Below are 26,737 nucleotides of genomic sequence, written 5' to 3'. Positions count from 1 at the left end.
TGATGGATCTGAGGAATCAAAAGTTGTGGATTTATTAGGAGGCAGAGATGTTTGTTTATGCCTGTGAAAATTATTAGACACATTTGTCCCATCCATATTCAGTAATATTTGAGCCAATTGAGAATATAAGGAACGAGAAATGAAGTACTGCATGAGTTTGAAAAAACTGAAAAAATATCCAAACCAGTATATTTTCACTGGTGCGGCAGCTAATACCAATACAGGAAGGATCCAAGGCCAATGTGCACCTTTTACTGGAATGGCTCTGCCTCTTCCGACTCAAGGCAAAGTAACAAAGGGTGGAGAAGCTGGTATAGACTCTAAGACCACCACGCATCCACAAGCACCACAAATGATGAAGACAAAAAGACTCCTCATGCTGCCACAAAGGCTACCTTTAAAAGGAAGCAGTTAATAAGGGATGTCTGTCCTTTTTTGAGAATTAAATTAATTGTAAATGCATGGCTCAGTGAGTGGCGGTCATCTTGATTTGCACGCTTTCACATCTCCAAAGCATTGGACTTTTAAATGCAGACTACTACAGTTTCTACTATCTTAATTAACAAAGGTGGGAAAACTCTACTTCAACTTTATATGTAAGATTGGAATTGTAGGCAGCTATGCCAATATTTGTGCACAATTTACAACTGACACACCTTTGAGACATCAATTGAATTGCAAAGGTATTTTCCAATGTTCATCATAAATGCAGGCCTAAATCCTTTTGAACTAACAATATCTGCTATGAATGCTAACTCTTATCTAAATATAAGTCGCGAAAACATATCCTGCAAGTTTACATCTGTGATGCCCACTTTGTGCAACTGTGTCAAACATTAGCTCACATGACAACTGTTGAATATGCCAATTAAAACAAAAATAGATTTTTGTTTTTAGGGCACAGCACAGGCGGCTGAAAGCTATATAGTAGGCCCCAGTTGTCCAGTGGACCAACTATCCAATGCCCAGAGTCCGAACAAAAAAATTAAATAAATCAGGGATAACACTGTATAAATATGGATTTCCCTCAGTGATTACCCGCACTTTACGCCTTTAGGGCTTCGTAGCATTGGAAGAAATGTATTATACGGAAATCCTACAGCTCCAGCTTATGTAGTCTTACCCTCTGATACAGTGGGGATCGTACCGAAGATAGATGTCAAGATTTACCACCTTCTTCTTCCTAAGTAAATCTCTTAATTGTAAATTCCTATTATGAGCAGAACCATGACAAAGACATAATTAAAAAGAGAGCATTTGAGGCACATTTTGATAAATATTCACTCCGACGAAAATAATAGATTTGGACAGAGCAAATGTTTATAAAGCACATTATAACATAGTCAGTAGATATACATAGCTGTCGTGTAAATACTTACAATCTTATAAAATGTGGTACTTAGTATTCCTTTTCATACTTAAAGTTCAGTGCTGAAATCCCAACGTGCAATAGTAAAGTGCATTTTATTCCCCTTTTATAAAACCACTTTAAAGTGCATTAAGGGTTTACTCCTCCAAAGTAGTCTCTAACCTCTCCAAATATTTCCAGGCAGCAGTGAATTTTTTAGTAGCACCTACTCTCTTAGCACAGGCCTCTTTGAATTTCCTTGTTCGTTTCATTTTTATTTAGCCATACCCAATAAGTAGGTATTTTTAGGGACCTCCAATTCTGAAGTATAAAGGAGCGTGCTACGAGGAAGGCAATTGCTGTAAATGTCTCCTCTCCTCTTGTCAATACAAAATTTGTTTTTGGAGTAGAAATGCCAAACAGAGATACATCTGCCTCAGAGTCTAATCTTTTCTGCATCCCCGTTCTTAAAGCCGAGAAGATCCTTCCCAAAACTTGCCCTAGCCTTGGGCAAGTGAAAAAAGTATGTAACCTGTCTCCCTCTCCTTCTGCCTTGCAACAAAAACATCTATTCTCCAGTTCTGGGTGTATTCTATGGAGCTATTAAGGTGTATAGTACACCATCCATCGTGACAGAAAAGCCATTCTTTGAAAATTCTCTTACTGCCTTACTACCTAGTCGTGCTATGGTCTGCCAATTCCGGTTAGAGAAAGTACATTTTGTCTCCTGGGTGACTTTTTCTAAAAATTTCTTGACCAACATTGATTCCCCTTGGGAGCATAATAAAAAATACCAATTTCCCACCTCTCTTAATTTTGCTCCATATAGGGTAGTCACAAGCTGAGTAGGACCAGCACGAAATAGGAGGTAATATTTATTTTAAAAAATGTGATACCTGTATATTTTTTAAGAAAATAGGCTTACTCCGAGCACCACATCCAGTGTGGCCCTCTTGCCAAGTAATCCCTCATTCTCCCACTAAAAAATGCTGCAACTCTTTCAGGCCACCTTTGTCCCAGAACCTTAAATAGCTAGTCTGTATTTGGAGGCGCTCATTTTTACATTCACCCAGTTTTAAATAATAAAACCATGTAGAATAAGCCTGCTTAGAGAAACAAGTCTGAAGTCTATAAGAATATGCCTGCAAAGTCTTATACTTGTTTTTTAGGGAGTGTGGCTGTTTTTAAAAATGCCATAATCTGCGAACCAGCCTCCTGCACCATTTTGTCCCTCCAAACATTTTCAACTGATCCCTTGGAATCCACTTTGCGGGCTGTAAGATCTTAGATGGCGGCTTCATAATATGAGCAAATTTGTAGAAGCTCAAGTCCCCCCTGATTAATATCCAGCTGAAGTACCTCGAGTTTTACCACTCATTTAGGAGTTTTTTACATTTTATTCTGCATGGCTTCATAGTTTAAATTATAGAGTTCCCCATATTGATTTGTATGAAATATCCCTAAATATCTTATTGGATTAACATTAAGAGCTTGCTGCTTAAGATTTTCCCTCGCAGTCTTGATGGTTAAGATCTCCGTCTTATTATGGTTGATTTTATATCCCCGATTAATTTGAATTGAGCAAATTCCGCTAGTGTTAGCTGTCTTTCTGGACTAAGATAAAGAATAATGTCATCCAAAAACAGCTTTCATTTTGCCATACCTTGGAGCTCTAAATTTCCTATTATTGCGAATTTTGGTGGCCAGGGGCTCAAAAAAAAAGGTGAAACAGACGGGTAAAAGAATGCACCCTTTCCTAGTCCTCCGGTTGGCATTACCTGTCGCCGCTAAGTTACAATTGATAAAGATCAGTGCCTGAGGCTCTTGATAACTATTACATAGCATTTTTATGACCTGGGGCAACCCCGTACCTCCCTAGACCATAGAAAAGAGCGTCCCAATTGACCAAATCAAACACCTTTTCTGCGAGTTTGGCTGTTTTTAAAAATGCCGTAATTTGCGAACCAGCCTCCTGCACCATTTTGTCCCTCCAAACATTTTCAACTGATCCCTTGGAATCCACTTTGCGGGCTGTAAAATCTAAGATGGCGGCTTCATAATATGAGCAAACTTGTAGAAGAGCAAGTCCCCCCTGATTAATATCCAGCTGAAGTGCCTCGAGTTTTACCACTCATTTAGGAGTTTTTTAAATTTTATTCTGCATGGCTTCATAGTTTAAATTATAGAGTTCCCCATATTGATTTGTAACATATATCCCTAAATATCTTATTGGATTAACATTAAGAGCTTGTTGCTTAAGATTTTCCCTCGCAGTCTTGTTGGTTAAGGTCTCCGTCTTATTATGGTTGATTTTATATCCCCCGATTAATTTGAATTGAGCAAATTCCGCTAGTGTTAGCTGTCTTTCTGGACTAAGATAAAGAATAATGTCATCCAAAAACAGCTTGAAATTTGCCATACCTTGGAGCTCTAATTGTCCTATTATTGCGAATTTTGGTGGCCAGGGGCTCAATAAAAAAGGTAAATCAGACGGGTGAAAGAATGCACCCTTTCCTAGTCCCCCGGTTGGCATTAACTGTCGCCGCTCAGCTACAATTGATAAAGATCAGTGCCTGAGGCTCTTGATAACTATTACATAGCATTTTTATGACCTGGGGGAAACCCCGTACCTCCCTAGACCATAGAAAAGAGCGTCCCAATTGACCAAATCGAACACCATTTCTGGTTCCATCATCATAACAGGAGCTGAGTTTCATCACTATTAAAAAATCCGGAGCTCGGACCAGAAACCCTGCATTTGTGGACATTAGTCTCCCTGCAACAAACCCTGTCTGATCCCTATGGATCAATTCTTGTGTCAAAGGACTGAAACGCAATGCCCACATTTTCATTGAAATTTTGTAATTGGAGTTGAGTAGACCAATCGGATTATTGGAATTAATGTCCCTAGGGTTCTTCCCCTTCTTCACAAAACTAACAATAAATGGATTCTTTGAAAGCTATGGGGACCATGCCACCCGCCTTAATTCAAAAGCTCTATCAAAAAGGGTGTTAATTCCTTAACAAAGACCATATAAAATTCTGTTGGTAGTCCGTCGTTCCCACATGATTTTCCTCCCGCCATTGTTTCCAGGGCTGCCAGAATTTCTGCTCCTGATATATCAAGTTGAATCTTCTCAGCCTGAGTATTTGACACGTATGGGAGATTTACATCCTCATAATATTGCTGGATTGTCTCTTGCCCATCCCTGTACTTAGTAGCATATAGCTGCTCATAATGCTCCAAGAATACTGGGGCAATCTTATCCTTGTCAGTCACAAGAACTCTGGTACCAGGATCTAAAACTTCAGTAACTAAGGCCGCTTCCTGTTTTATCTTAGTTGACCAAGCTAGCAGTTTGCCTATCATTTGACTCTATTCGTAGGCTCGCTGTTGGAATGTCCGGGAGCTAGCCATCCTATTAACCTCCATACTTTTGTTTGTTCAATACTCAGCCGCGGCCCGTGGAGGGAGTTGCGGTGGGACAGGCAGGTGGGGCGGGGGAGGGGCAGGGTGGGGGGTGATAAACACCGGAATATGTATGAATACAGGTAAGTAAACAATTAAATTAATAAAACGAATTTCGTAGCGCGCCCTGCATTGCATTGCCTCTACGGGCCGCGGCTGTAAATACTCCATTCAAATTGACTGAAATAATTTAACATTTAATGCCCATCTCTATGATTTGTACCTGGATATAATAACACTTGGTTCAAAGCCCTGTTTTCCTCCCACCTCGCCTCCATGATTCTGCTCAATATTGCATTTTTTATACCATGAACCCACCTACTCCAACCCTCATCCCCAAGACCTGCCCTCCTTACAAGATGAGCGAGGGCCCGCAAGCCCCATCTCGTTCCTCTCCAAGCAACCGCTGTGGGGTGCCCTGGTACTGTACATGAGTGACCCCTCCGCCCCACCTCCATGGCCCTTCATAACAATATGCGATTCTATTCTATTTTGCAGAGTAAATGTTCCTTAGCAGATCCTGTGCTTCCTCTATGCTTGCGAACATGTGAAACTTGCCTCTCACAAGCACTCGTAACTTTTATTGCTGAGCTATTGATGCCTGTGAGCCTTGAGCTTTAAAAAGATAGAACAATCTAATAAATGCCTTTTGCCGCCGCGCGGCAGCTGACGACATGTCTGCAAAAATCCGACAGCTAGAAACCTTCTTGTTCGAAAATTGTCTCCGCTGAATTGCCTTAGTTAAAATCTTTTCTTTGATGCGATAATCGCCAAAGTTAATTAGAATTGTTTGTGATAGTTTTGAATTTGGCAGCGGTTGTGAGGTGACCCGATGTGCTCTTGTTATGGTGAAGTCTCCAGTGAATTCTGACAGAACATTTTTCTTGATAAAAGTTTTTCGACCCATTGAAGTGTTTGCGACCCCACACTCCCCTCAGGAACCCCAAGTATCCGCAGCTTTCCACACCGTGAATGATTCTCAAATTCCTTGAATTTACTCTTCTTTGACATTTCTTCCTTTGTTGCTGCATTCACTTTATTTATTTATTTACTTATTTATTTTTAAAGTTTTATATAGCGCAAACATAAACCAAGTGTGTATCAGAGCTCTTTACAGAAGAGTTGAGAAACCTAAAAGGCAGTGATATAAAGCAATAACAAGCAATATAATGATATAAGGCGAAATACAAAACCAAGACAGCTGGTGAGGAAGGAAAAAAAACTTTCTGATGCATAGTGTTCATTTGGTCTTCCAAATGTGCAATCCTTGATTCTGCTTCTTGTCTCCTAGCTGGGAAACTTGCCACTGCCTCTTCAATCTTTCCAAGGCGTTGATGGAGGGAGGCTATTTCGCTTGCTTGAGATATCTTCAGGTCTCTTATCCCATCTAAAATAAGATTCAGCATGGTATTTATGTCGCATTGTACGATTGTGCCTTTTTCTTAGATTAGTGCTGGCGGGCTGTGTTGGGGCCCACCATTTTCTTTCTGGCTCCAGGTGTGATCTGAAGCTTCCAATCCTACTTTACTTAGTGCCTGGGGGAGAGGCTGATGTTGAAACGGCGGCTACGGGGGTATTGAATCTTGTGGGGGCGCCTGAAACTGTGCCTGTGGGGATGATAGAGATGCCGGGTACTGTGGCTGGAAGCCCATAGAGATGTTATTGACCTGATGAAGGGAGATGTTTGGATCTTTTTCTTCCAGGGTAGCTGATTGTACTGTTGGCGATTGCACATTTTGAGAAGGACTAGTTGATGTCCCATCAAAAGACCCCTCAGGAGGCCCTTGTAGTTCTGCCGAAACAGTCTGAGTAGCCAGGAATCCTTTGCCTTTTATGAATAACGGATAATCCTTGAAATTCTTCTTGCCATCCTCTTGAAATCCGGCATTTGGATCAGACGCTGGTTCTTCCTCTGATCTTATTCCTTCCTCTGGTGCCCCTCATATTCCCTTCTCTGCAACTGGGATTCTCACCCCCAAACCCTGGTGGGGTTCTGGCAGCACTTCTTCAAGCTCTCAAGGCTAGAGTTTATGATATAGCTAGGTCGTGTTTTTGAATTATGCTCTGCTCTTGCCAAAATTGACACTGCCTTTGACTGAGCTAGACACATTTTAGCTTTAAAGCCTACTGCTGAATAGACTTTAGCCATTAAATTTGACTGCTTTAAGTGCTTTCCCATTTTCGCCTTTGAAGTCTGGGGCCTCTTCCAGCAGCGATTCCCAAATCAGAGCTAACCAGGTAAATTGCTGGCCCAGAATTTTGCTCAATTACCTCCATCAGCCCAACTCTATCAGGTCTTAATATTTAAGGGAGAGGGACTGTTAGTTGCAATAAAATGCCCTGTCTCGCAGGCCTCCCAGGCTTCCCAGTATGACTGCTCTTATCCCTCACTGGCCCTTTAAATTTCTGTGCCAGTGGAACACCAGGTGAAAGCAAGCATAAATGAGAGAAAACCAAATCTTATCTCCGCATACAAAAAGTTACCAGGCTCACCTTCCTTTCAAGTCCACAGTCACTGAAGTCCTCGCAAAAAAAAGCTTTATCATCATCCGTCAGCCGCCCGCCATCAGCCCTTGCTGTACACCAGAGTCCAAGAAGAGATACACAATCCAGCACCCCAATACTATTTCACCACCAGGAGTACGGGTTGTAAAAGACCACAAGACCCTGCTGCCGCCGCTGCTGCTACTGCTGCTGGAGGGAGATCGCGCTGACGGAAGCAACCAGAAGGCATTTACGGTGGTCACCGGAAACAAAGATTAGCGGTCTATTGGCCCGACCCACTATTTAGTCCATGATTGGCTCGAGGTGCTGCGGACGCACGCTAAGCCAGACCTGCATTGCCTACACTCTAGGCACCCGGTATTGCAGCAACTTAGAGCCTGATTTTTAAAAGCACTTCGTCACTTTGCTGAAATTTGTTTTACTTGGAAATTGCTTTTAATATTCAATACTGTGATTTTACTCACCTGCTTCTTGACCTCCTCCCAACCTGCCAATCAGTCGCCTTCCGAGCGCTCCTCCCCGCTCCACCATGGGCTGTCCCGTTTGTGTGGAGGGAGATTGCGCTGACAGAAGCGACCCAGGAGCATTTCCGGTGGACACCGGAAACAAAGGTTTGCGGTCTAGTGGCCCGACCCACTATTTAGTCCATGATTGGCTCGACGTGCAGTGGACGCACGCAGCGGACGCGCTACTAGCATGCCAGAGGTGCGCCAAGGGCAAGCCGTCTTCGCCTGTCCGCACCTGGACGTCGCTGGGAGCCGAAACCCCTGCCAGTTTTATCCCAAATTATGCCAAGCAGACGGTCGACCGCTGCTCATATACTCAGAATGATTTACTAAAGATCAAGTATGCTCTCCCCAAACCACGTCAGCACTTAGTAGACCCTGTCCCCTCCTACAAGTCCTGAAGAGCCTTTTACATGCAGGAACTGCAGGTTACAGAGCATTGCCTTGGATGACGAGCTTTGCCTTAGATAACACTTTAACGCCATGCACACCCCCGACGTGATAGAGAGACCTAAGTCCGGTGTGAGCACTCTGCAAGGCCGTGGCCAGACCCAGTCTACTAACCTAATTTGGAAGTGTTTTTTGGCCAATGTAAAATCCCTCCCAAAACACGCCATTAACATTTGGGACCTCCTGTCCGAAAATGACCCCCACATCCGGTTTCTGACCGAAATCTGGATCAAACCCTCCACCAACCCTGCAATTACGATGGCTCTCCCGGATATCTATCAAATTCAAAAGCTCGGTAGGCAGGATGGGCGGGGGAGGCATAGCCATCATACATAAGGACTCCATCACTATCTCTATATTAGATCAGACGTGCAAGGACTCATTAGAGTGTATCATTTTTAGACTTGATTTGCACCCCCAACATATGTTTAGAAAGGCACCCTTGTATACAGACCCTGGGCCGACTGCTAGATTTTATTAACTTACTGATGGAATTTATCTCCCCACACCTTATCTCGGCCCAAAATGTTTTACTTTTGGGTGATGTTAACATCCACAGTGAAAATGCCCCCAATATCGACGCCTCAGCCTGTCTAGCAGACTTGGCCAATCTTGACCTCTTGAAGATCAATCATGCCCCCACGCACCTAGCAGGACATACATTAGACCTAATCTTAACTATTTCCTCCAATATCAGCTGTAGGAAAACTCGGCCTCTAACCTGGTCAGACCACTCCCTGATAAACTTTCAAATTATGAGTTCTAGAAACCATCCAACCCCCAAAACCTGCGGTCCGCGTTGGTAGAGACAATGGCACAAACTCAATCCTGACCAGTTCCAGACTCCCTTCTGCACCTGGAACAGTGTCACAGACAAAGGTAGAGTTGAAGAACTGCTCACCCACTTTAATTCCATCTTACAATCCACTGTTGATCGCGTAGCTCCCCTGAAACTACAGACCCACCCTTCCAAACACTCTCCATCCAGCTGGTACTCTTCGCTTCTGCGGACAGAAAAGAGCCTATGTAAGAAATTAGAACGAATATGGCAATACTCACATAGTGCACAGGATAAAGAAAGATTCAAAGCAGCACTGTCCTCGTACTATAAAAACATTAAGTCCGCATGCAAGTTGCACATAGCCAACCAACTAGAGCAGGCCGGCAATAACTCAAAGATTCTATACCAAATCACGAAGCCCTTTGCGAACCCCAAGGCATGCAACACTGCAGAGGCCCATTCCCAAACTCTATTTGACAACCGAAAATAGACACTATTTACCATAAAATAACCGCTGCTGGTGGTGCCCATAAAAGTAATAAACCCTCGCCAGAACGCTCTGGAACTTCTGTCACCTCCGCGCAACTACACATCTTCCCAACTCTTATCACTGAAGAGGTAGATTCTCTGATAACTAAGGTCAAATCAGGGTCCCCCTTAGATGTAATCCCAGCAAAGATATCCCTCCGGCTTGCTAAACAACTAGCTACTCCAATCTGTACCATCCTCAATAGTTCCTTAACCTCATCACTGCGGCGCGAATTCCGCTGCAGTGCTGAACAATCCGATCGCGGGCATGGTCATGGCGGCTCCCGGCCGTCATCAGCACACACCCACCGTGACTCATGACGGCCGGGAGCCGTCATGAGCATGGAAGAGGTTAAGGGATGGCAGACTCACCCTTGAATGGAAAGCTGCACAAGTCATTCCAATTAGGAAAAACCTTAACGGCCTCATGGATGAACTGTCCAATTACCGCCCCATCTCTCTGCTCCCCCTACAAAGCAAGCTACTAGAAAAACATATCAACAAGTATTTATCTGAGTTAGTAGAATCCCCACATTGCCTAGATGTCCCCCAGTCAGGCTTCCAAGCCAAGTACATTACCGAGTCTCCCTTGATAGAGGTAATTGATAACATCAGAATGGCACTGGACCTATTGGGCAGCATTTGACACCATCTCGTACCAAATCCTACTGGAGAGACTGAAAGACATCGGGGTTGAAGGGGCTGCATTGAAATGGTTGGCAGATTTCCTAACGGATAGAACTTAGACAGTCACTATGGGCACTTTCAGATCCAAGACCACCAAAGTAACCAAGGGAGTACCGCAGGACTCATGTTTGAGCCCTACCGTTTTTAACATATATGTTTCTCCCCTGGCTAAACTAATGAGGACACTATGGTTCAGCCCCATTTCCTATGCGGACGACACTCAGCTCTTGCTGTCTTTTCGATAGAACCAGCCACGACATCCAACTCCTCTTTTCAGAAGGCTTAAAGACCATTGCTGCTTGGATGAGAGCCAATTTCCTTCAACTAAATGCAGGGAAATCGGAAATTATGTTGTTTGCAGGCCCGGCTATAAGCTGGTCATCCAGCTGGTGGCCTGAGGAACTAGGCCTTGCGCCCACCCCGAAAACAGTGGTTAAGAGCCTGGGAATCCGCATTGACCGGAAACTTATGCTCGAAGCACATGCCACCACCACATCAGAAACTTGCTTTCATATACTCAGCCTCCTCTGAAAAGTGTTCCCACTATTACCCTCATCTTATACGTGTAAAATGCTGATGCAAGCTCTAGTGTTAAGCCGACTGGACTTCTGGAATGCATTGTTGGCTTCGGCCAACGAGGCCTCCCTGGACAAATTGCAAGCAATCCAGAACACCGCTGCCCGGTTAGTAGAGAATGCCCCCCTCAGAACAGCCTTGATAACTCTTCTAAACAAACTCCACTGGCTCCCTGTGAGGAGCAGAGTGAAATACAAAATCTGTTGCACTGTTTTCAAAGCCCTCAACGGGCTAGGACCCCCTTACCTGTCTGACAAACTGTCAAGGTATATACCTTTCAGGCCTCTTCGGTATGGATCCAAGTTACTTCTCTGCACCCCTAGAATTAAAAAAGCTTGTACGGGTTGCAGGACATTTATATACCGTGGCCCCACTCTATGGAACAAACTTTCCTGCCAACTACGCGAACGCCAGAACCTCCCACATTTCAGGAAGCTGCTAAAAACCTATCTCTTCTAAGGTATGCTTGTTTGGCTGAAGATCGCTGTCTCAGCGTGGAGATACCCTTGTCGGGTTGATTTGGGTGCTATAAAAGCTCATAAATATCAAATACGTGGCCGAAGGTAGGGAAGAGGAGCCTGTGGTCACTAGTGGCTACACAAGGGCCTGCCGCCGCCCCTCTCAAGATTGTTCCTAAGCATATCTCATAGCGAATTCAGCATTTGATCACTCAAATTGGCACATGGGTACTGAAATGCAGCTTAGGAGTTTTTAATGTTGCCAGCCCCACAAGAAAGCTTTAAGTTATCACCCTACTTCAATTTATTATTCTAAGAAGGTAATGGTTGCCATATTAGAATATTACATGAAGTTTCAGTGAGCAGTAAACGTTGCCTTTTTTCACTAGCATCATTGTGAGTAAGTTTTGGAGCTTCATTTCCCACGTACGTATGGTACAGGTAACACATAGATATATCTTACATTATGCTTGGAGCAAGTTAATATTGCTCAAATAAATTAGGATTAAAGTTAGAATGCTCCTTTTTGTAAAAGTGATATTTCAACCTCAGCATTGAGTTCATAGCAACAGTTATGGCTTTGGTAGTATAACACACATGTACTACATTGGCGGTCTTTGCATATTGGAAAGGCTCTGTATCTGTCAAACATCAAGTGACTTAAAGTGGAAAAAAAATCTGGGGTATAGCAAAAACTACTGGAATAGTCTTTAACGAACTCTTCTTCTTCCGGTATGTTTCTACCCCCATTTTATTGGATTGTTTCAACTTTTGTCTAACTTCAGATGACTCTGCTTCTTTTTCAGTTATGATGTTAAGATGCCAATATCTTACATTATGCTTTCATAAAATTCCAATATCATTATCCTATTCTAATCAGGATAAAATCTGCTTTAGTTGCATGATGTTTCGTTTCTGTTTACATATTTTAATTCAATGTCTCTTAAACTGGAGCTTTTTTATTCATTTTCCAAATCTACTCATTTCGATTCTGGACCATTTAGAAATATTGCGTTTGCCTTGTCTACAAACCAAAATGATGAGATGAAATATTCATGCATGTGTGCTTGTAAGTGGATTAGACCACTTTGTAGAGAGGAGAAAGGGAAAATATGGATGTGAAACAGATATGAGTACACAGCACTAGACCACATCAAGCATGTTTAACAGTATTAGGGAGGGAACATACATATAAAATATTATGGAAAAACAGTAAAATAAACTGGGTATAAAAGTACATATTATAGGATATTAGTGCAAGAAATGGCAACACAATCTACATAACTCCATGCATAAACTAAATACCAAAAATATCAACATTATACAAAATGAAGGAAGAATAATATATATGGGGAATATAAGGAGGCCAGTATATTGCAGGAAAAGACAAAGGCTTCCAATGGTAGCACAAATGGAAATCGTATTTGAACTTCATAATTGAATATCATAGAATTAATAAATACAACCATGCATTTTTATAAGTTCTATATTCATATCGAGCAAATACCCGGACAATTAGCTTTTTACCTAATGTATAATACCTTGAGCAGAAAACCGTTTTAATCAGTAAGTCCACAGTTTTGACCAAGCATTAAGAGCAACTAATATGTACCAGTAAAGCAAAGAACTTCTGGCAAATGGCCGATTATTGTAGTTTATTAAATTGTACCTTAGTTATCAAAACTCTGTTTATAGTACAACAATAATGCTCAAATACCATTCACTTCCCTAGATCGACTTCATTTTCGATCTAAGAACTATAGTGAGGCAAGCATAGATAAACAGTGATCTAGATTATGCCCTGTCTATATGGCTAAGAGGATTCATTAAAAAACTGTGGATGCATGTATTGACTAGAACATTCTTTAAATATTCTTATAGTTAGGTGACTTCTTAAACAAGAACAATACTGGTTTAACTTCAAAAATATCCTTTAAAGAAGAAATCCAAAGTTTAAAATGTACATTTGCATTATCATAATGCACCCCAATAGATATTTCTAAAATGTATTTTCATTATTTTCAGCTCAATTTTGGCAAAGTACCAAGATTTTGGCTGCATACAGGGCTATTGTTACCTTTTGCGGCATAAACCTTTACTACAGCAGTAACAGAAAATGACCCTCCTTTTCTGTGAAATGGCAAGAATGAGACATTATGGTGTACTACTCTTAATTCTGTCACTCCATGATAGTTTGAGAAAATCGTACACCAAGATTGTCATAACTTTCAATTAAATCAATCCATCCACTCATCAGCTTCATGGAGTTCACCTTTGACCTTACATTGACCCACAGTTATGAGCAGCCACAACAAAATCTGGAGTGCTCTTGATGTTTTTGCAAGCATAACCACAACATTAGTGAATAACGAAAGGAGCGTATATAATACTTCAAATGTGGTGTGTCCGTCCTGATTAACCAATGAGCTCGTTTTCACTATTGGTATTGTCCGGCGGCAGAACTCAGCTCGTGCAATCACCCTGGGGAATGGAGTCATAATTTATTTGCATCAAACAGGGTGCAAATCATTTTAACATCAGAAATGTTGAACAAGCAACTCAATACTTCATGGTCTAATCCTAAACTGAGTAATAATTTAGGACCTAATCACTGAATTAAAAGCAGTCTCTAAACCATAAAAGTGAGATACAAAAAAAAATTCTGGACAAGGAAGGCTGTTGAAGTTCCAAACATTAAATTCATATCTTTATCTATGGTCCTTTTATTTTGGAGACCATATTCTGTTTCTGCAAACAGGTATTTTCCTCCACTCGTGCTTGCGACTTGTCATAGATTAACTGTTCAAACAGATTTCCATGCACATCTATTAGTGATACGTCCTCAAAGGGTATTGTTTCTGCATTTTTACAAGAATTTGGGAGCATTATTTTATCTATTGTTGCCTTAAATACCGAAAAAGGACATGAATCAAGATTTGAATAATGTTCTTACATTCATCAATGGGAAACATTCAGGACCTGGTTTCTGTTTAAGGTGTCCAAGTGCAAAGTGCAGTTTGAAAGTTTTTTCAAGTGACAAGTTCCCGAAAAACACCCTGGGCTGTATAAATAAAGCAGACTTCTATCTTATCTGTGGTGGGGGACAAATGTAAAGAGGCCATCAGCATTTATCTCACAAGATTCCACCTTAAATAATTTGGAGTTATCACTTGCTCCAATATTCAGTAATTACACACAGTTGCTCTAGAAGCAATTGCTTTTATCAGAGGTATGGCCTAGCTTCTTTTTTTGAATCAATAGCTGCAGTGAAAGCCTCTAGCAGAACAGTCTTAGTATATTGGCATCCCTTGTCAAGCCGTTAATATCTGTGTATATAGCACCTCTCCTTAAAATGTTTAATGGGCTATGTTGATATTGGACTAATCATTTTCATCGCATTCAAATAATCAGTTGCAATTACACCAGCATAATATGTATTTCCCCAAATACTATAGGAAGACACATTATCTTGACCTACTCTAGCCATACTATTATTCTTCCTGCTATTCATATTTGTATTTTTCCCATGATATGAGGGCAAGATCCTATCTAGTATTACATTTTTCACCTCGCTCAATAACTAATTACACACCAGAGGCCTGTGGCGCATTTCTATTTGAATCATGTAAATATGTAGTACACACCTATTAGTCATTCACAAAAATGGAAACATAATCAATGAGTGGGAAACAGTCTTTACAACAAGATTTTTACATTGCAGTGCCTTTACCACACATTTATTACCCCATGCGTTTTTACCATGTATAGGCATTTATCACTCATGCCTTTAACACGCATTTAAGGTAAGTATAGAGGGTTTGGGTTTTCTGTCTTTAAATGGATGTTGGTCTCATGGTTAGAAGTGAGTGACAGAGTTGGTGGTAAAGGTGGTGAGCTCAGGTGTGATTCTTGTCAGTTTCAATGATGAAATGAATTCTTACATGAAAGCTTTTATTTTGTGGTTTGCAAAGAGGAGGAATTCAGATTTTTAAAATTTCTTTAGCTATATTTAGCATCTGGCATCCAAACCTAGTAAGACACATTTTGAGTCATTCAGTGTTATTGGTGTATTGATGCATAATGATATTTTTAACAATTAGTAAGATGACATGAGGGTCCATATATAAAGTGAATATGCCATGGAAGGCATTGGACCTATGAGCTACTTTTCAAGAAACTTGCCCCAATTCTTGTTCCTCTGTTAGTGAGAATCCATTCATCATGTGTCATTGGTATCATTCTAGGTTGATGGCTTACCCATGGAACACCTAGAATTAGTTATCCCTGAATTATGCTGGGTGCACTGCTTCCAGAAGTGGTCAGCAACAATTGTTGGCAAAAAGACAAGTGAGCATGGACAATTGTTTTCTTGTGTACATAAATCAGGTTAGACCATGGCAGCACAACCACCACTTTATTTCCTCCTGTTTACCTCTTTGATCCAGTGATGTGTCTGCCTGTATTGTATTCCAGTGCCTCTGGAGAGTATTGGTTATAGCGTGCCTTTTAGGGAAGAGATAACTGCTGGTTATTAACTGGATGGCAACTTTCCAATTGTGTTCTTACTGATTATGGGCAGATGTATTCCTTCTTTGCAACCTTACTTCAGAGGTCATGTGCTGGCAGCAGGCAGTCTCATTTGTGAGGTATTTACTAAAGAAGGTGTTTCTTTCAAATGTAATGTCAAGTCTTGTGTTAACATCACATTGTTAACATTTTGATACGTCCTGCAGTAATTTTTAGGGATTTACTTGGACTGACAGAAGGGATTTAGAGGATCCGACCCAATGTTGCTCTTTCTTTGTTTTCAATACCATACTGATGTGAACCTACAATAATGTAGGGTATTGAAGAGAGTGACCCTGCCCAATGAACATGCTGATACTAATCTTTATTTACAAATCTAGGGTAACTCCACTCAATGGGTTGCTCCTTCTTGGGAGGACTGCAATATTTTTCTTTTTTAGGATAATTTTAATGCTTGCGCCTGATGAATGCCACTCTAAAGTAATACTGTCTGATGGTGCTAGATAATAATGAAGAAGACTTTTGGCCACCTCGTTGTGCAATCTGTGGTAGACTAAAGTTTGGCTATTTGTATAAATAAATCACAAGGTGGCAAATGATGCTCAGCACTATACTCTCTGATATTTCCGAAATTGGTCAGGCTTGCTTATTTTGGTACAACCTCTACAATGGAAGAATGGGCCTAGAGAAGAGGAATGAGTAATAATCCTGATATTGCTTTCTATTAATCATTAGCACACTAATGCCCTGATTGTGGATAGTGCTCTATTTCCTATATAGGCACATAGGGAGCAACTGTTCATGTTACGTAAACAAACATTAGCAAAGCCTGTAGATCTGGGTTGAATGTGCTAGCTTATGCAACATAAACTCATTAAAGTTAGTCAAGAAAAGGAAGCTGGACAGTAGTGATGGTTTGGCTGCCGTTGGGGAATGGATGACCACCAACTGCTTGCAGTTGAATGTCAGCAAAACTGAGGTTCTGTTAGTAGGGAAGAACGTGAGGGCCTGGACTGACCACTGGTGGCCAGGTGTTCTGGGCTCTGCCCCTAAACCCAAAGCAGTGGTTAAGAACCTAGGGGTTTGGATGGATTCCTCCCTCAGCTTCGAAGACCACACAAAAAAAGTTGCCGGCACCTGCTTTGGCATCTTACGTGGCCTTAAGCCCCTTCTGACGTCTTTTGATTCTTCGATTCGCCAGCTGATTGTCCAGTCAGCTATTTTATCCCGACTGGACTATGCCAGCTCCATTCTTTTAGGGGCTAACCAGGCTGAAATAATATGGATGCAACGTGTTCAAAACGCTGCTGCCAGGGCTTTGCTGGGGCACCCACGGATCTGCCCCACAGCTGGTGCTATCAGGAAACTCCATTGGCTCCCCACGGCTGCACGAATTCAATTTAAAACATTGTGTCTCTCCTTTAAGATTTTGAAGCTGTCCACGCCTAGCCTACTGACGAACCTTCTCACTCCTACGCTCCCTCCCGCCAGTTGCGTTCTCGGGGGCAGCACTTGGTTACTGTCCCTCGAGTGAAACGCCTCCGTGCCGGTGGTCGGTCCTTCCGCTATTTGGCGGTCAGACTTTGGAATTCTTTACCTGGTCAGATTTGTAGTATGGAAAGCGTGTTGGAATTCAGGAAAGCCATTAAAACTTTCCTCCTCCCCTCTTGTTAGGCTCTGTTTTCCTCCCCCTTTTTTCTCTTAGCGTTTTTCTGCTCTGGTGTCTGGTTGTTTTTTGAGGCTGACAGTGCCGGGACGCCCCTTTGCTGGGGCAGCTGGGTGCTATACAATTCCCAATAACATAACATAACATGTTTTTGTTTCTAAAGTGGGCTATAGTTGCAAAGTAGTCCGTCTGGCAGTTCATTGCCAGCATTAGGTGAGAGAGTCATACTGCATAGCAGACTGAGAAAATAAATTATATAGCCAATGGTAGGGCATTACAACAATTCCTGCTGATTTAAATATATGTATGGTACCCAGCCAAGTTCCTTACTTGTACGGACTATGGCACTTCTTTGTCTGTTAATGTTGGGCACTAAAGTAATATGCAAACATTACTTTAATGAGGAGCTGAGGTACATTAGTTATGCAGATAGGTTACCAGCTCAAAGTTTTGAGAAGGCCTAGGAAAAGTAGCACTGGCTGTCCACCACTTTTACACCTGATTTGAATTTGAACTATAAGTGCACTGGGTCCCTGCTTACCGGGGTCCCAGTGACAGAACTCTTCCCCAAAACAGTACGACGATTGGCACAACTTCAGCCATCCCTGTGAGTCTCTAGTAAATGGTACCCCTGGTATCTAGGGCATGCGTACTGAAGAGGGTCCACTGGGGCTGCCGCACCAATTGTGCTACACCAGAGACCATTCACCAAGACCATGCAAACTGCCACTGCAGGCTGTGGGTCTTGGTGCAGTGAAAACTGAAGAGTCAACATAGCACACAGCCATGTGTGCCATGCCCTCACATACTGCATGAGATCTAGGTAAGTCATCCCTACTGTAGGACTTACAGCCTTAAGGCACAGTGCAATATATCCCATTTGTGGACATATTTGCATGAACAGATATGGCATTGCAATATTTGAGTCATTCTTGGATTGGATAGTGTACGGGCATAATGAAGCCATAAAGAGTGCATGGGCTGGACACTTGTCATTAAGGGTTTCCTAGCTCCGTGATGGCTTCACTGTACCCTAAGATGTTTGGCACCAAACATCTTGTCTTAATAAAGCCTCTCTAATGCCAGTATGGGATGTATCAATAAATGCACACAGGAGACCCTTAAGAGGGTACCCAGAAGACCTACCAAGTACTGGGGTGGTCTCTGACTAGTCATAGCCAGTCTGCCAGACATGTCCCTGACCTTATGGGGTGAGAGCCTGAGCTCTCAGAGGTCAGAATCAAAGCCTGCTCTGGGAAGAGGTACTTCAAACTGCCTCCATGACAGAATGGCCTTCCAGAGCGTGAAGCTTCAAAGTTATTGCTGCCCGAGCTTCCCCAGACAGTGGTGGATGACAACCTCCCTGCCCTGCTCCACATTTGGCCGGAGGACAAGGGGGAAAATAATTAGATGAATAGAAGTGTTCACATTCAGCCAGCACCCCCCCTAAAGTGTGGCAGGCGAGTTGAATCTCTCTCCTGAAAATAAACCATTTTTAGATGGTAGAAAAACAACCTGTCAGGACTAGAGTAGTGCCTCTTCCCTCAGGAAGTGGTCACTTAGAGGGTGTAGGCACCCTAAAGGTAGGTAGCCCAGTGGCTACTATCTATCTCTCCAGTAACATCCCTAAAGTTAGTATTCAGGTGGCATCCCTAGACCTTGAACCTAGATCTGATGGACAAAAAGAAGAAAACAATAAAGAAGTCTCATTGCCCGAGAACTGAAGCGCTGCTGCAGAAGAAATTGGGCCAAACCCTGCCTGCTGCCTCTAGAAATTGACAATCATGGTGTATTGTTTTGTCCTGAACCTGTGAAGTCTCCAAGAACCCTGGAGCTCCTCCAGCCTTCGAGAAATTGCCAAGAACCTCCCTTGAAGTGAAAGTATCACTCCCTGTTCACCGCAGGCACTGATCCTGCTGAGTCTGGTTTGTCGACATGCTGCTCCCCGGTGACTTCGGCGTAGCACCCACAAAAAAGAGGTACATCCACTCCGGAGGCTCAAATCTGTGTTCTTTCCAAGTTTGGAGGACCAGGACCAACCGGAGCTGCACCATACTAAGACCCCCTAAAGCAAACAGCGAGAAGAAGAGTTCATCCCGGACACCAACGATTCCAGAAGCAAGCACCTGTTGAGGAATGTCGAGACCCATGAGATCCACATCCTGAGTGGCCCAGTTGTTGCGTAGTCACCTCTCCATGTTGGGTGCTCCTGACCACCAGGACTTCTCGATGCACGACGCCCGGCTGATCTTTCTGCTCTGCACCCGGTCCAACAGGCTCTGGTAACGATGAACCAGCTGTGCTCCCATGGTCCTGTGACCCTTGTGGTCTCCTCTCTCCAGGGGGACCCACCAGACATACCTGCAAGTCCTCCTGTGGAGTGTCTTTCCAGGTGACCCCCTTCGTCGTAGGTCACCAGCTACCAACACCTTCAGAACCCTGCTCCCAGCCAACTCGGGATGCTCCCAAACTTCTGCTGCTGAAACTTTGGACCTGGTCCTGCTATCGACCTAAGTATTGCCTGAATTGATATGGATTCCTCAGCTTTTTTCCATTGACTTCAATTGTGCGTAATTGCAAACAAAAATTATATATTTTACGAATTCTTAAAAATCGTAACTCCTAAAGTACTTACTGTAGATCAACGTTCTTAGTCTTAAAAACTACAGAAAGCTTAATATTATTTTTATAAATTGCTTTCAGATTTATTTTTGAGTGTGTGTCATTTATTGTCTCTGTGAGTATAACAAATGCTTAACACTACCCGCTGATAACCCTAGCTGCTCACCCACACTACCACAAAAAGAGCACTAGTATTATCTACTTTAACCTTTGTGTACCAGTGAGGGATCAACTGGACTCACTGCACAGTGTACTTCATTTTAGTACACTATATAGAGAGCCAGTTTCCTACATTTATTATTTTCAAATGTTTAACAGAAGCAGCAGATTAGGATTCCCTTACAAACATGAACTGAAATGTATAAGTAAAAACGTTGAAAAAGAATGAAAGATGTTAAAAACTGAAGCATTTGGTAATACTTAAAAGCAGAGGGTGAAATGTTTTTTTCTAGGCATCTCTGGTCTCAGTTCCTCTCATGTTTCTGAGCTGTTTTCGCACAAAATTGTGTTTGACCCCCAAGGTGAAATTTTGTCACCTGAACATTGACAGAGCGCGCTTTTATTCAGTATTGCATTCGCCCTTGGTCAGCCTGGCAAAATAACAAAATGTGAAATGAAAAGCAGCCACAGTGAATCTACTTCCAGTAACCGTAAATGTGTTATGTGCCCTTATGCTGATGTCAAAAGTGAAACAAATACATGTAATTGAAAAAAGAAAACGTGCTAGGTCTGAGCTAGTAAAATTCAGTTGTGTTTTGAGATACTAATGCAATTAGTATGAAAGAGCAAATTGTCAGTTAAGATTGTTTACGTATATGTCATTCATTCTGAAACTGAATCAATTTTTTTAATTTGGTGATTTGACGAGTCCAGTCAAAAACAATTGTGCTGTTGGTTCTGGTGTGTGAGAAACACTGTTCATCTAGACATAAAGGAAATAAACAGGAGCCTAGCTAAAAGTGCATATTTGATGCTGGTTTACGAAATGAATACACAAAATGTGACCAATTGCAATGTTATAAAACTTATATCCTTGGTTATTTGCAATTTTGCGAAACCTCGCCTCTTGCAGATGATCTTTGCTCTCACGCAACGTGAGAAAAGGTGAAGAGGTCTGTTATATCCTGTATTAATGTTTCTCCTATGTTACCCAGCTCCTAGCCAGTGTGAGTGTTCTGAGTGGATTGTTGGTGTGATAGGGGAAACATCCTTTACAACGCAACTTTTACCACGCAGTGCCTTTACGACGCAACTATTACAACGCATACCATTACAACACATAGCGATGGGGGCCGCTCTAGGATAGGGAATAGATTTAATTTACTATCCAACACCTTCCCTACTATCCACGGGGACTGGAGTTGGAATAGTAAATTAAACTATTCACTATCCAGCACCCCTAAGCGCTATGCGTTGTAAAGGCATGCGTTGTAAAAACTGCGTTGTAAAGGCATGCGTGGTAAAAGCATGCGTTGTAATGTCATACATCCGTGTGATAGAGATGATTGAATCACAACAAGTTCACAAAAACAAACTGGTATTCGTGCTTTTTATAGGGTATAACTCAATAATGGAAAGAATGTTCGTAGATAATGGCAAACTGTTATATTCCCTTCTGAAAGAAGTGTGACATACATGGTTTGTGGCCTGTTCATGTGGATTTGTGCTTTTGAATTTCTGTCATAAACTGTGTGGTTTTGTTTCTCACAGTGTCTGTCTTTCAACGCTATCTTGGAAGAGCTTGGAATCTCACTCAAGCACCCAAAAAGGTTGAAGAAAAGATCGAGAACAAAGGGAAGATCATCGTTCACAAGTATCCTTACTTGTCACCAGAGACGGACAATCCGAAAGGAAACCATGGCATGAATACGGAAGCCCTGCCCCCGTGTTGTCAGAGGAAATCAGAATAGTTACTGTGGACCAATCAGCGATGGAGGGATTCCTGATGATAAACTTTTGTTCTCTCCCAGAAAAAAAACTTTTTGCGATTTCCTTTTTATACCAACTTTGGAAAGGCACAGCAGTTTCAGACTCTCACAGACTGAAGCATTGCTAATCAGAATTTGGAAAGTACCACGTGATCTTGTTTTGAAAAGAATTTATACGATCCCCTCTTTTGCATCCGTACACCTCCCACTCCCTTTGCAGTGAAATATGTCCTTTCTAAATAAAATACATTTTTTCAATAATGTTGAATCCTAATGTTTTCTATTTTACTTTTAGTCTCTTTTGGTTGTAAATGAGCATAGAAGTGCAAAATTGTGCATTTAATATATTGTTATAACTGCCTGTGAACATTTGGTATGAATTAATACTATTGAATTTTTAGGAGAAAAAAACAAACCAAGTCTCCTTTTTGATCAAGGCTTTCAGGAATACTTAAAGGCTTATTTACAATGTTTTCAGTACGTTTACTACTGTTCGATATTCACAAATTACACTTTTGTACCAACCTACAATTTTTTGTAACATATACTTTTGTAGTAAGTACCTATCTCCATTATTTTCAAAAGGGAGTGTGTTGCAGTACCAGTGCCTGAAAATGTGTAGTGCTGGAATTACTACAAAACTGTTAGTTACTGTTAGAAATGGGGTTTCTGGTTGGCTAGGGTATGCAACTAAGCCAGGCAGAACCCACCACTCTAGTCAGGGCAAGGGAGTTACACGCTGAAAATAACCCCTGCTCACGCCCTTGGTAGCTAGGCACGAGTAGCCAGACTTATCCCAGAGGCAATGTGTAAAGAGTTTGCGTAACACACTAGGCACACCACAAAAGAAACTCCACTCAAGGTTATATAAAAATAGCCTTTGTATTATCCATAAAAACACATTAGATCACAATCGATCACAATCACATATTTTATTTATTTGTTTAATTACTGTTTTATAGAGCGTGAATGTGACCCGTTAGGGTATTAGATTGCTTTACAGGGATAACACCTTGTATACAAGTATGAAATAGTCAAAGAAAAAAATGATAATAAGTTAGAGGAAGTGAAACATTCGGGGAATAACAGGGTGAATACAATGTTCTGATCATAATGTAGAGAACTCCAGCAAATATGTTTGAGGGATTACAAGGTCAGTACAAGATGGATGGCAGCCAGTCAGTCCAAACTCTAGTGGCAACAAAAATAAGCAAAGTCACTGAGCGGTGTGTGCAATGCATGATTTATTGGAGAAACTTGCCCATTAGGAAGGTTTTGGCTTCCTTTTTAATTATTGACAGAGAGGGAATTCTTCCAATGAAAGACGGCAGCGAGTTCCAGATTCTTGGTACGGCCCCAGAGAAAGCACAATTGTATGTTTTTTCCTTTCTGAACCGGGGTGGCTGGAGCACAGAGTTTCTGGCGGAACGGTAGTTTCTGGCTCCTCTAAAAACCATGATTTTCTGGGTGAGATATGCAGGGGATTTTGTGTGTACTGCTTTGTGGGTGGTACATGCCAGTTTGAGTTAGATTCTGGCTTCAAGAGAAAGCCAGTTCAGTGCCTTCTGATGTGGTTGAATTTTTTTGAGCCTGTTAAAAGTCTGGCTGCAGCGTTGAGGCAGGCTTTTAGGGGGGCCCTGGAGATCTTGGGCAGGCCTGAAAGGGTTGAGCATGCGTATTAGATTCTGGAGATAACTAATGCCTGAACTGCCATTTTTAGGTCTGAGGCATCAAGGAAAGGTTTTAGTTTCCTCAGGTAGCTCAGGTGAAACCTGGCAGTTTTACCCATCGAGTTAATGTGGTCTTGCATATTCAGGTTGCTGTCTATGATTATTCCGAGAGATTTGGCAGAGTCCACTATGGTCGGTGTGCAGTTTAGTGCTGTGATCGACTTTGTCCATTCACGAATGTCAGAGTTACTTTTAGGGGGAGAGATTAGAAGGAAATCCATTTTTTGTGCATTTAGTTTGAGCTGGTTGCAAGCATGCCATTGAACAGTCAGCTTTAGGGCCTCATTCAAAGACTAAATCTACTCTAGAGATGAGATTTTGATGTAGATCTGGGTATCATCGGCATATATGTGGAAGGAGATATTGGCGGTACATAGTACTTCAGCTAATGGTTCAAGGTAGAGATTAAAGAGGGTTGGGAAAAGAGTTGATCCTTGGGGGACTGAGATCGTTATTGGGGAAAGAGCAGATAGATTACTGTTGCCTATGAATCTCTGGGTGCAGTTCTGGAGGAAGGATCTAAACCATTCAAGAACGGTTCCCCTTACTCCCATTCTGAATTTGAGGCGTTCAAGTAGTTTCTCGTGAGACATGTTTTGCCTTGGTCAAGGGCTTGAAGAGCATCATCCACAATTTGGAGAATAGTAGTTTCCGTGCTGTGCCCAGGCCTGAACCCGGATTGGAATTCATCTAGCAGATTAAAGTTGGTGATATGTTGGCTCAGTTGAAGTTGCACACATTTCTCCAGAGCTTTCGCTAGAAGTGGGATGTTGGATATTAGTATGAAATTGTCTGGAGTAGCAGGATTCAAGGTGGGTTTTTTAGGTCTCGTGACCTACAATGCGCGCAAGCTCATTGAGGGATCGAGAATTCAAGTAGCCAAAAACATCGTCAAACCAAGGGCTTCGTTCCTGCGGTTTTCTTGAAGTTCACGTGAATCACGTGAGCAAACAAGCACGCGCATTCACGGCCAGCCCAGCACATCAAAGGGCTTCTCCTCCCCTAAATATTCATGGCCGGCCGCAGGCCGGCCGTACTTTCAGTTTCCCAAAGGGCTTCGCTTGCATTCCCCCCCCCCCCCACCCCACCAGGCTCTCCCGCCCCCATCCGGCTTCCCTCCGGCCATTTGGCACAACATTTGTAGCATTCGGTTTACCTCTCCCCGCCCCCCGCCGTCACTTAAGTGTGCAGAGAGTTGATCGTTAGACAATTTCCTCAGACAGGATTGTGCCGGCCCCAGAACTACTTTAATATTTCAGCCATTCCTTTCGAATTCCTGGTGCAGTTTATTTATTGTACTTTCGGGCGCACGGCAGGCACATCACTTCTACAGAGCAACCCGGTCTATTACTACGCAGCAGACACGTACTTCGAGGGACGGCATTCTTTAGGGAAGGGCGGGAATGCATTATTTCCAGAAGCACACATTGGAGGAACTTCCCCCAGCAATTTTTAGGCGTCCTCTTCCTTCCCCTCTCTCATCTTCATTTATTGATTAATTACGGCCAATTAATGATGTCGCCATACGATTACTCTGTGCACTCATTCCCCATGCATCCAAGAATGCATTTTCCGGTTCCCGGTGAACTTCAGTGCTGCTCTTAAGTTTCTTCTGCCGAGTTTTTATATATTCGATGTTTCTGTGAACATGGGAGGAAAGCCTGTCATTAGTTGCCTGTTTTCCTGGCTCCGTGTTTCGCTCGTTATAGTGCTTCCTCGTAAAATGCTTGTGTGCGTGAGCAAGGCGCTTAACTAGACGATAAAGCAGATTTCTTATAAGCCCAGCCCTAATGAATGTTCTCAGGAACAGACAGTTATATCAGCTATGTCCATAGTGCCCTCCCAACGAGAGCTCACCAGGATTGACAACCGCGGCCTGTACTGTGCAAACAGATCTCCGCAGCACAACCCCAACCTACTCAGCCACCTTAACAACTTCACACCGACAGCTTGTGACTGCCAGCGACAAGCACGCAGCCCCCGCCTCCAGCCCGCAGCCGCCTCCCAAAAACATGCAGAAATTCATGCTGAACACACACTGAGGGCTGTTCACAGCCAGTCACTTCTTGTAGGATAACAGCAACTCGTGTAACTGCAAAGTAAACAAGGCCGGCTTCAGGGGTCAGACAGAGACCCGCACCTTCCTCAGCAACTTCTGCGGTGTCTGTGGTGGCTGCCTGCGCTATCAAAGGGCTTCGCCCAGCGTGCGCTCTGCGGCTTCTCGGCTTCTCCTCCCCTAATTATTCTTGGATAGCCCAGCACCTCCCCGATCTCCCCACACACAGCCTTCCTTGGATTTCTCCTCCCCCTCCCCAGCCAGCTTCCCCCAGCAATTTTTAGGCGTCCTCTTCCTTCCCCTCTCTCATCTTCATTTATTGATTAATTACGGCCAATTAATGATGTCGCCATACGATTACTCTGTGCACTCATTCCCCATGCATACACTCCAAGAATGCATTTTCCGGTTCCCGGTGAACTTCAGTGCTGCTCTTAAGTTTCTTCTGCCGAGTTTTTATATATTCGATGTTTCTGTGAACATGGGAGGAAAGCCTGTCATTAGTTGCCTGTTTTCCTGGCTCTGTGTTTCGCTCGTTATAGTGCTTCGCTTGTGTTCGTGAACAAGGCGCTTAACTAGACGATAAAGCAGATTTCTTATAAGCCCAGCCCTAATGAATGTTCTCAGGAACAGACAGTTATATCAGCTATGTCCATAGTGCCCTCCCAACGAGAGCTCACCAGGATTGAGAACCGCGGCCTGTACTGTGCAAACAGATCTCCGCAGCACAACCCCAACCTACTCAGCCACCTTAACAACTTCACACCGACAGCTTGTGACTGCCAGCGACAAGCACGCAGCCCCCGCCTCCAGCCCGCAGCCGCCTCCCAAAAACATGCAGAAATTCATGCTGAACACACACTGAGGGCTGTTCACAGCCAGTCACTTCTTGTAGGATAA

The 26,737-nt window shown here is 42.7% G+C and overlaps 1 protein-coding gene across 4 annotated transcripts in view; it reads left to right on the top strand.

Moving 5' to 3' along the window:
• Window positions 1–22,312, top strand: part of GRIK1 (glutamate ionotropic receptor kainate type subunit 1) — a 970,975-nt gene extending 948,663 nt beyond the window's left edge. For 2 of the 4 annotated variants that reach the window (XM_078658394.1, XM_078658392.1), the window contains one exon: window positions 21,834–22,312. In XM_078658394.1, the coding sequence (XP_078514520.1) occupies window positions 21,834–21,989 (156 nt within the window). In that variant the 3' untranslated portion in view covers window positions 21,990–22,312. The remainder of the gene's footprint in view (window positions 1–21,833) is intronic. The other 2 variants (XM_078658395.1, XM_078658393.1) reach the window with 1 other exon arrangement.
• The last annotated feature ends 4,425 nt before the right edge of the window (window positions 22,313–26,737 follow it).

This window comes from Lissotriton helveticus, chromosome 8, assembly GCF_964261635.1.
Source record: "Lissotriton helveticus chromosome 8, aLisHel1.1, whole genome shotgun sequence".
Taxonomy (NCBI): Eukaryota; Metazoa; Chordata; class Amphibia; order Caudata; family Salamandridae; genus Lissotriton; species Lissotriton helveticus.
This window is presented reverse-complemented; position numbering and strand designations above follow the sequence as displayed.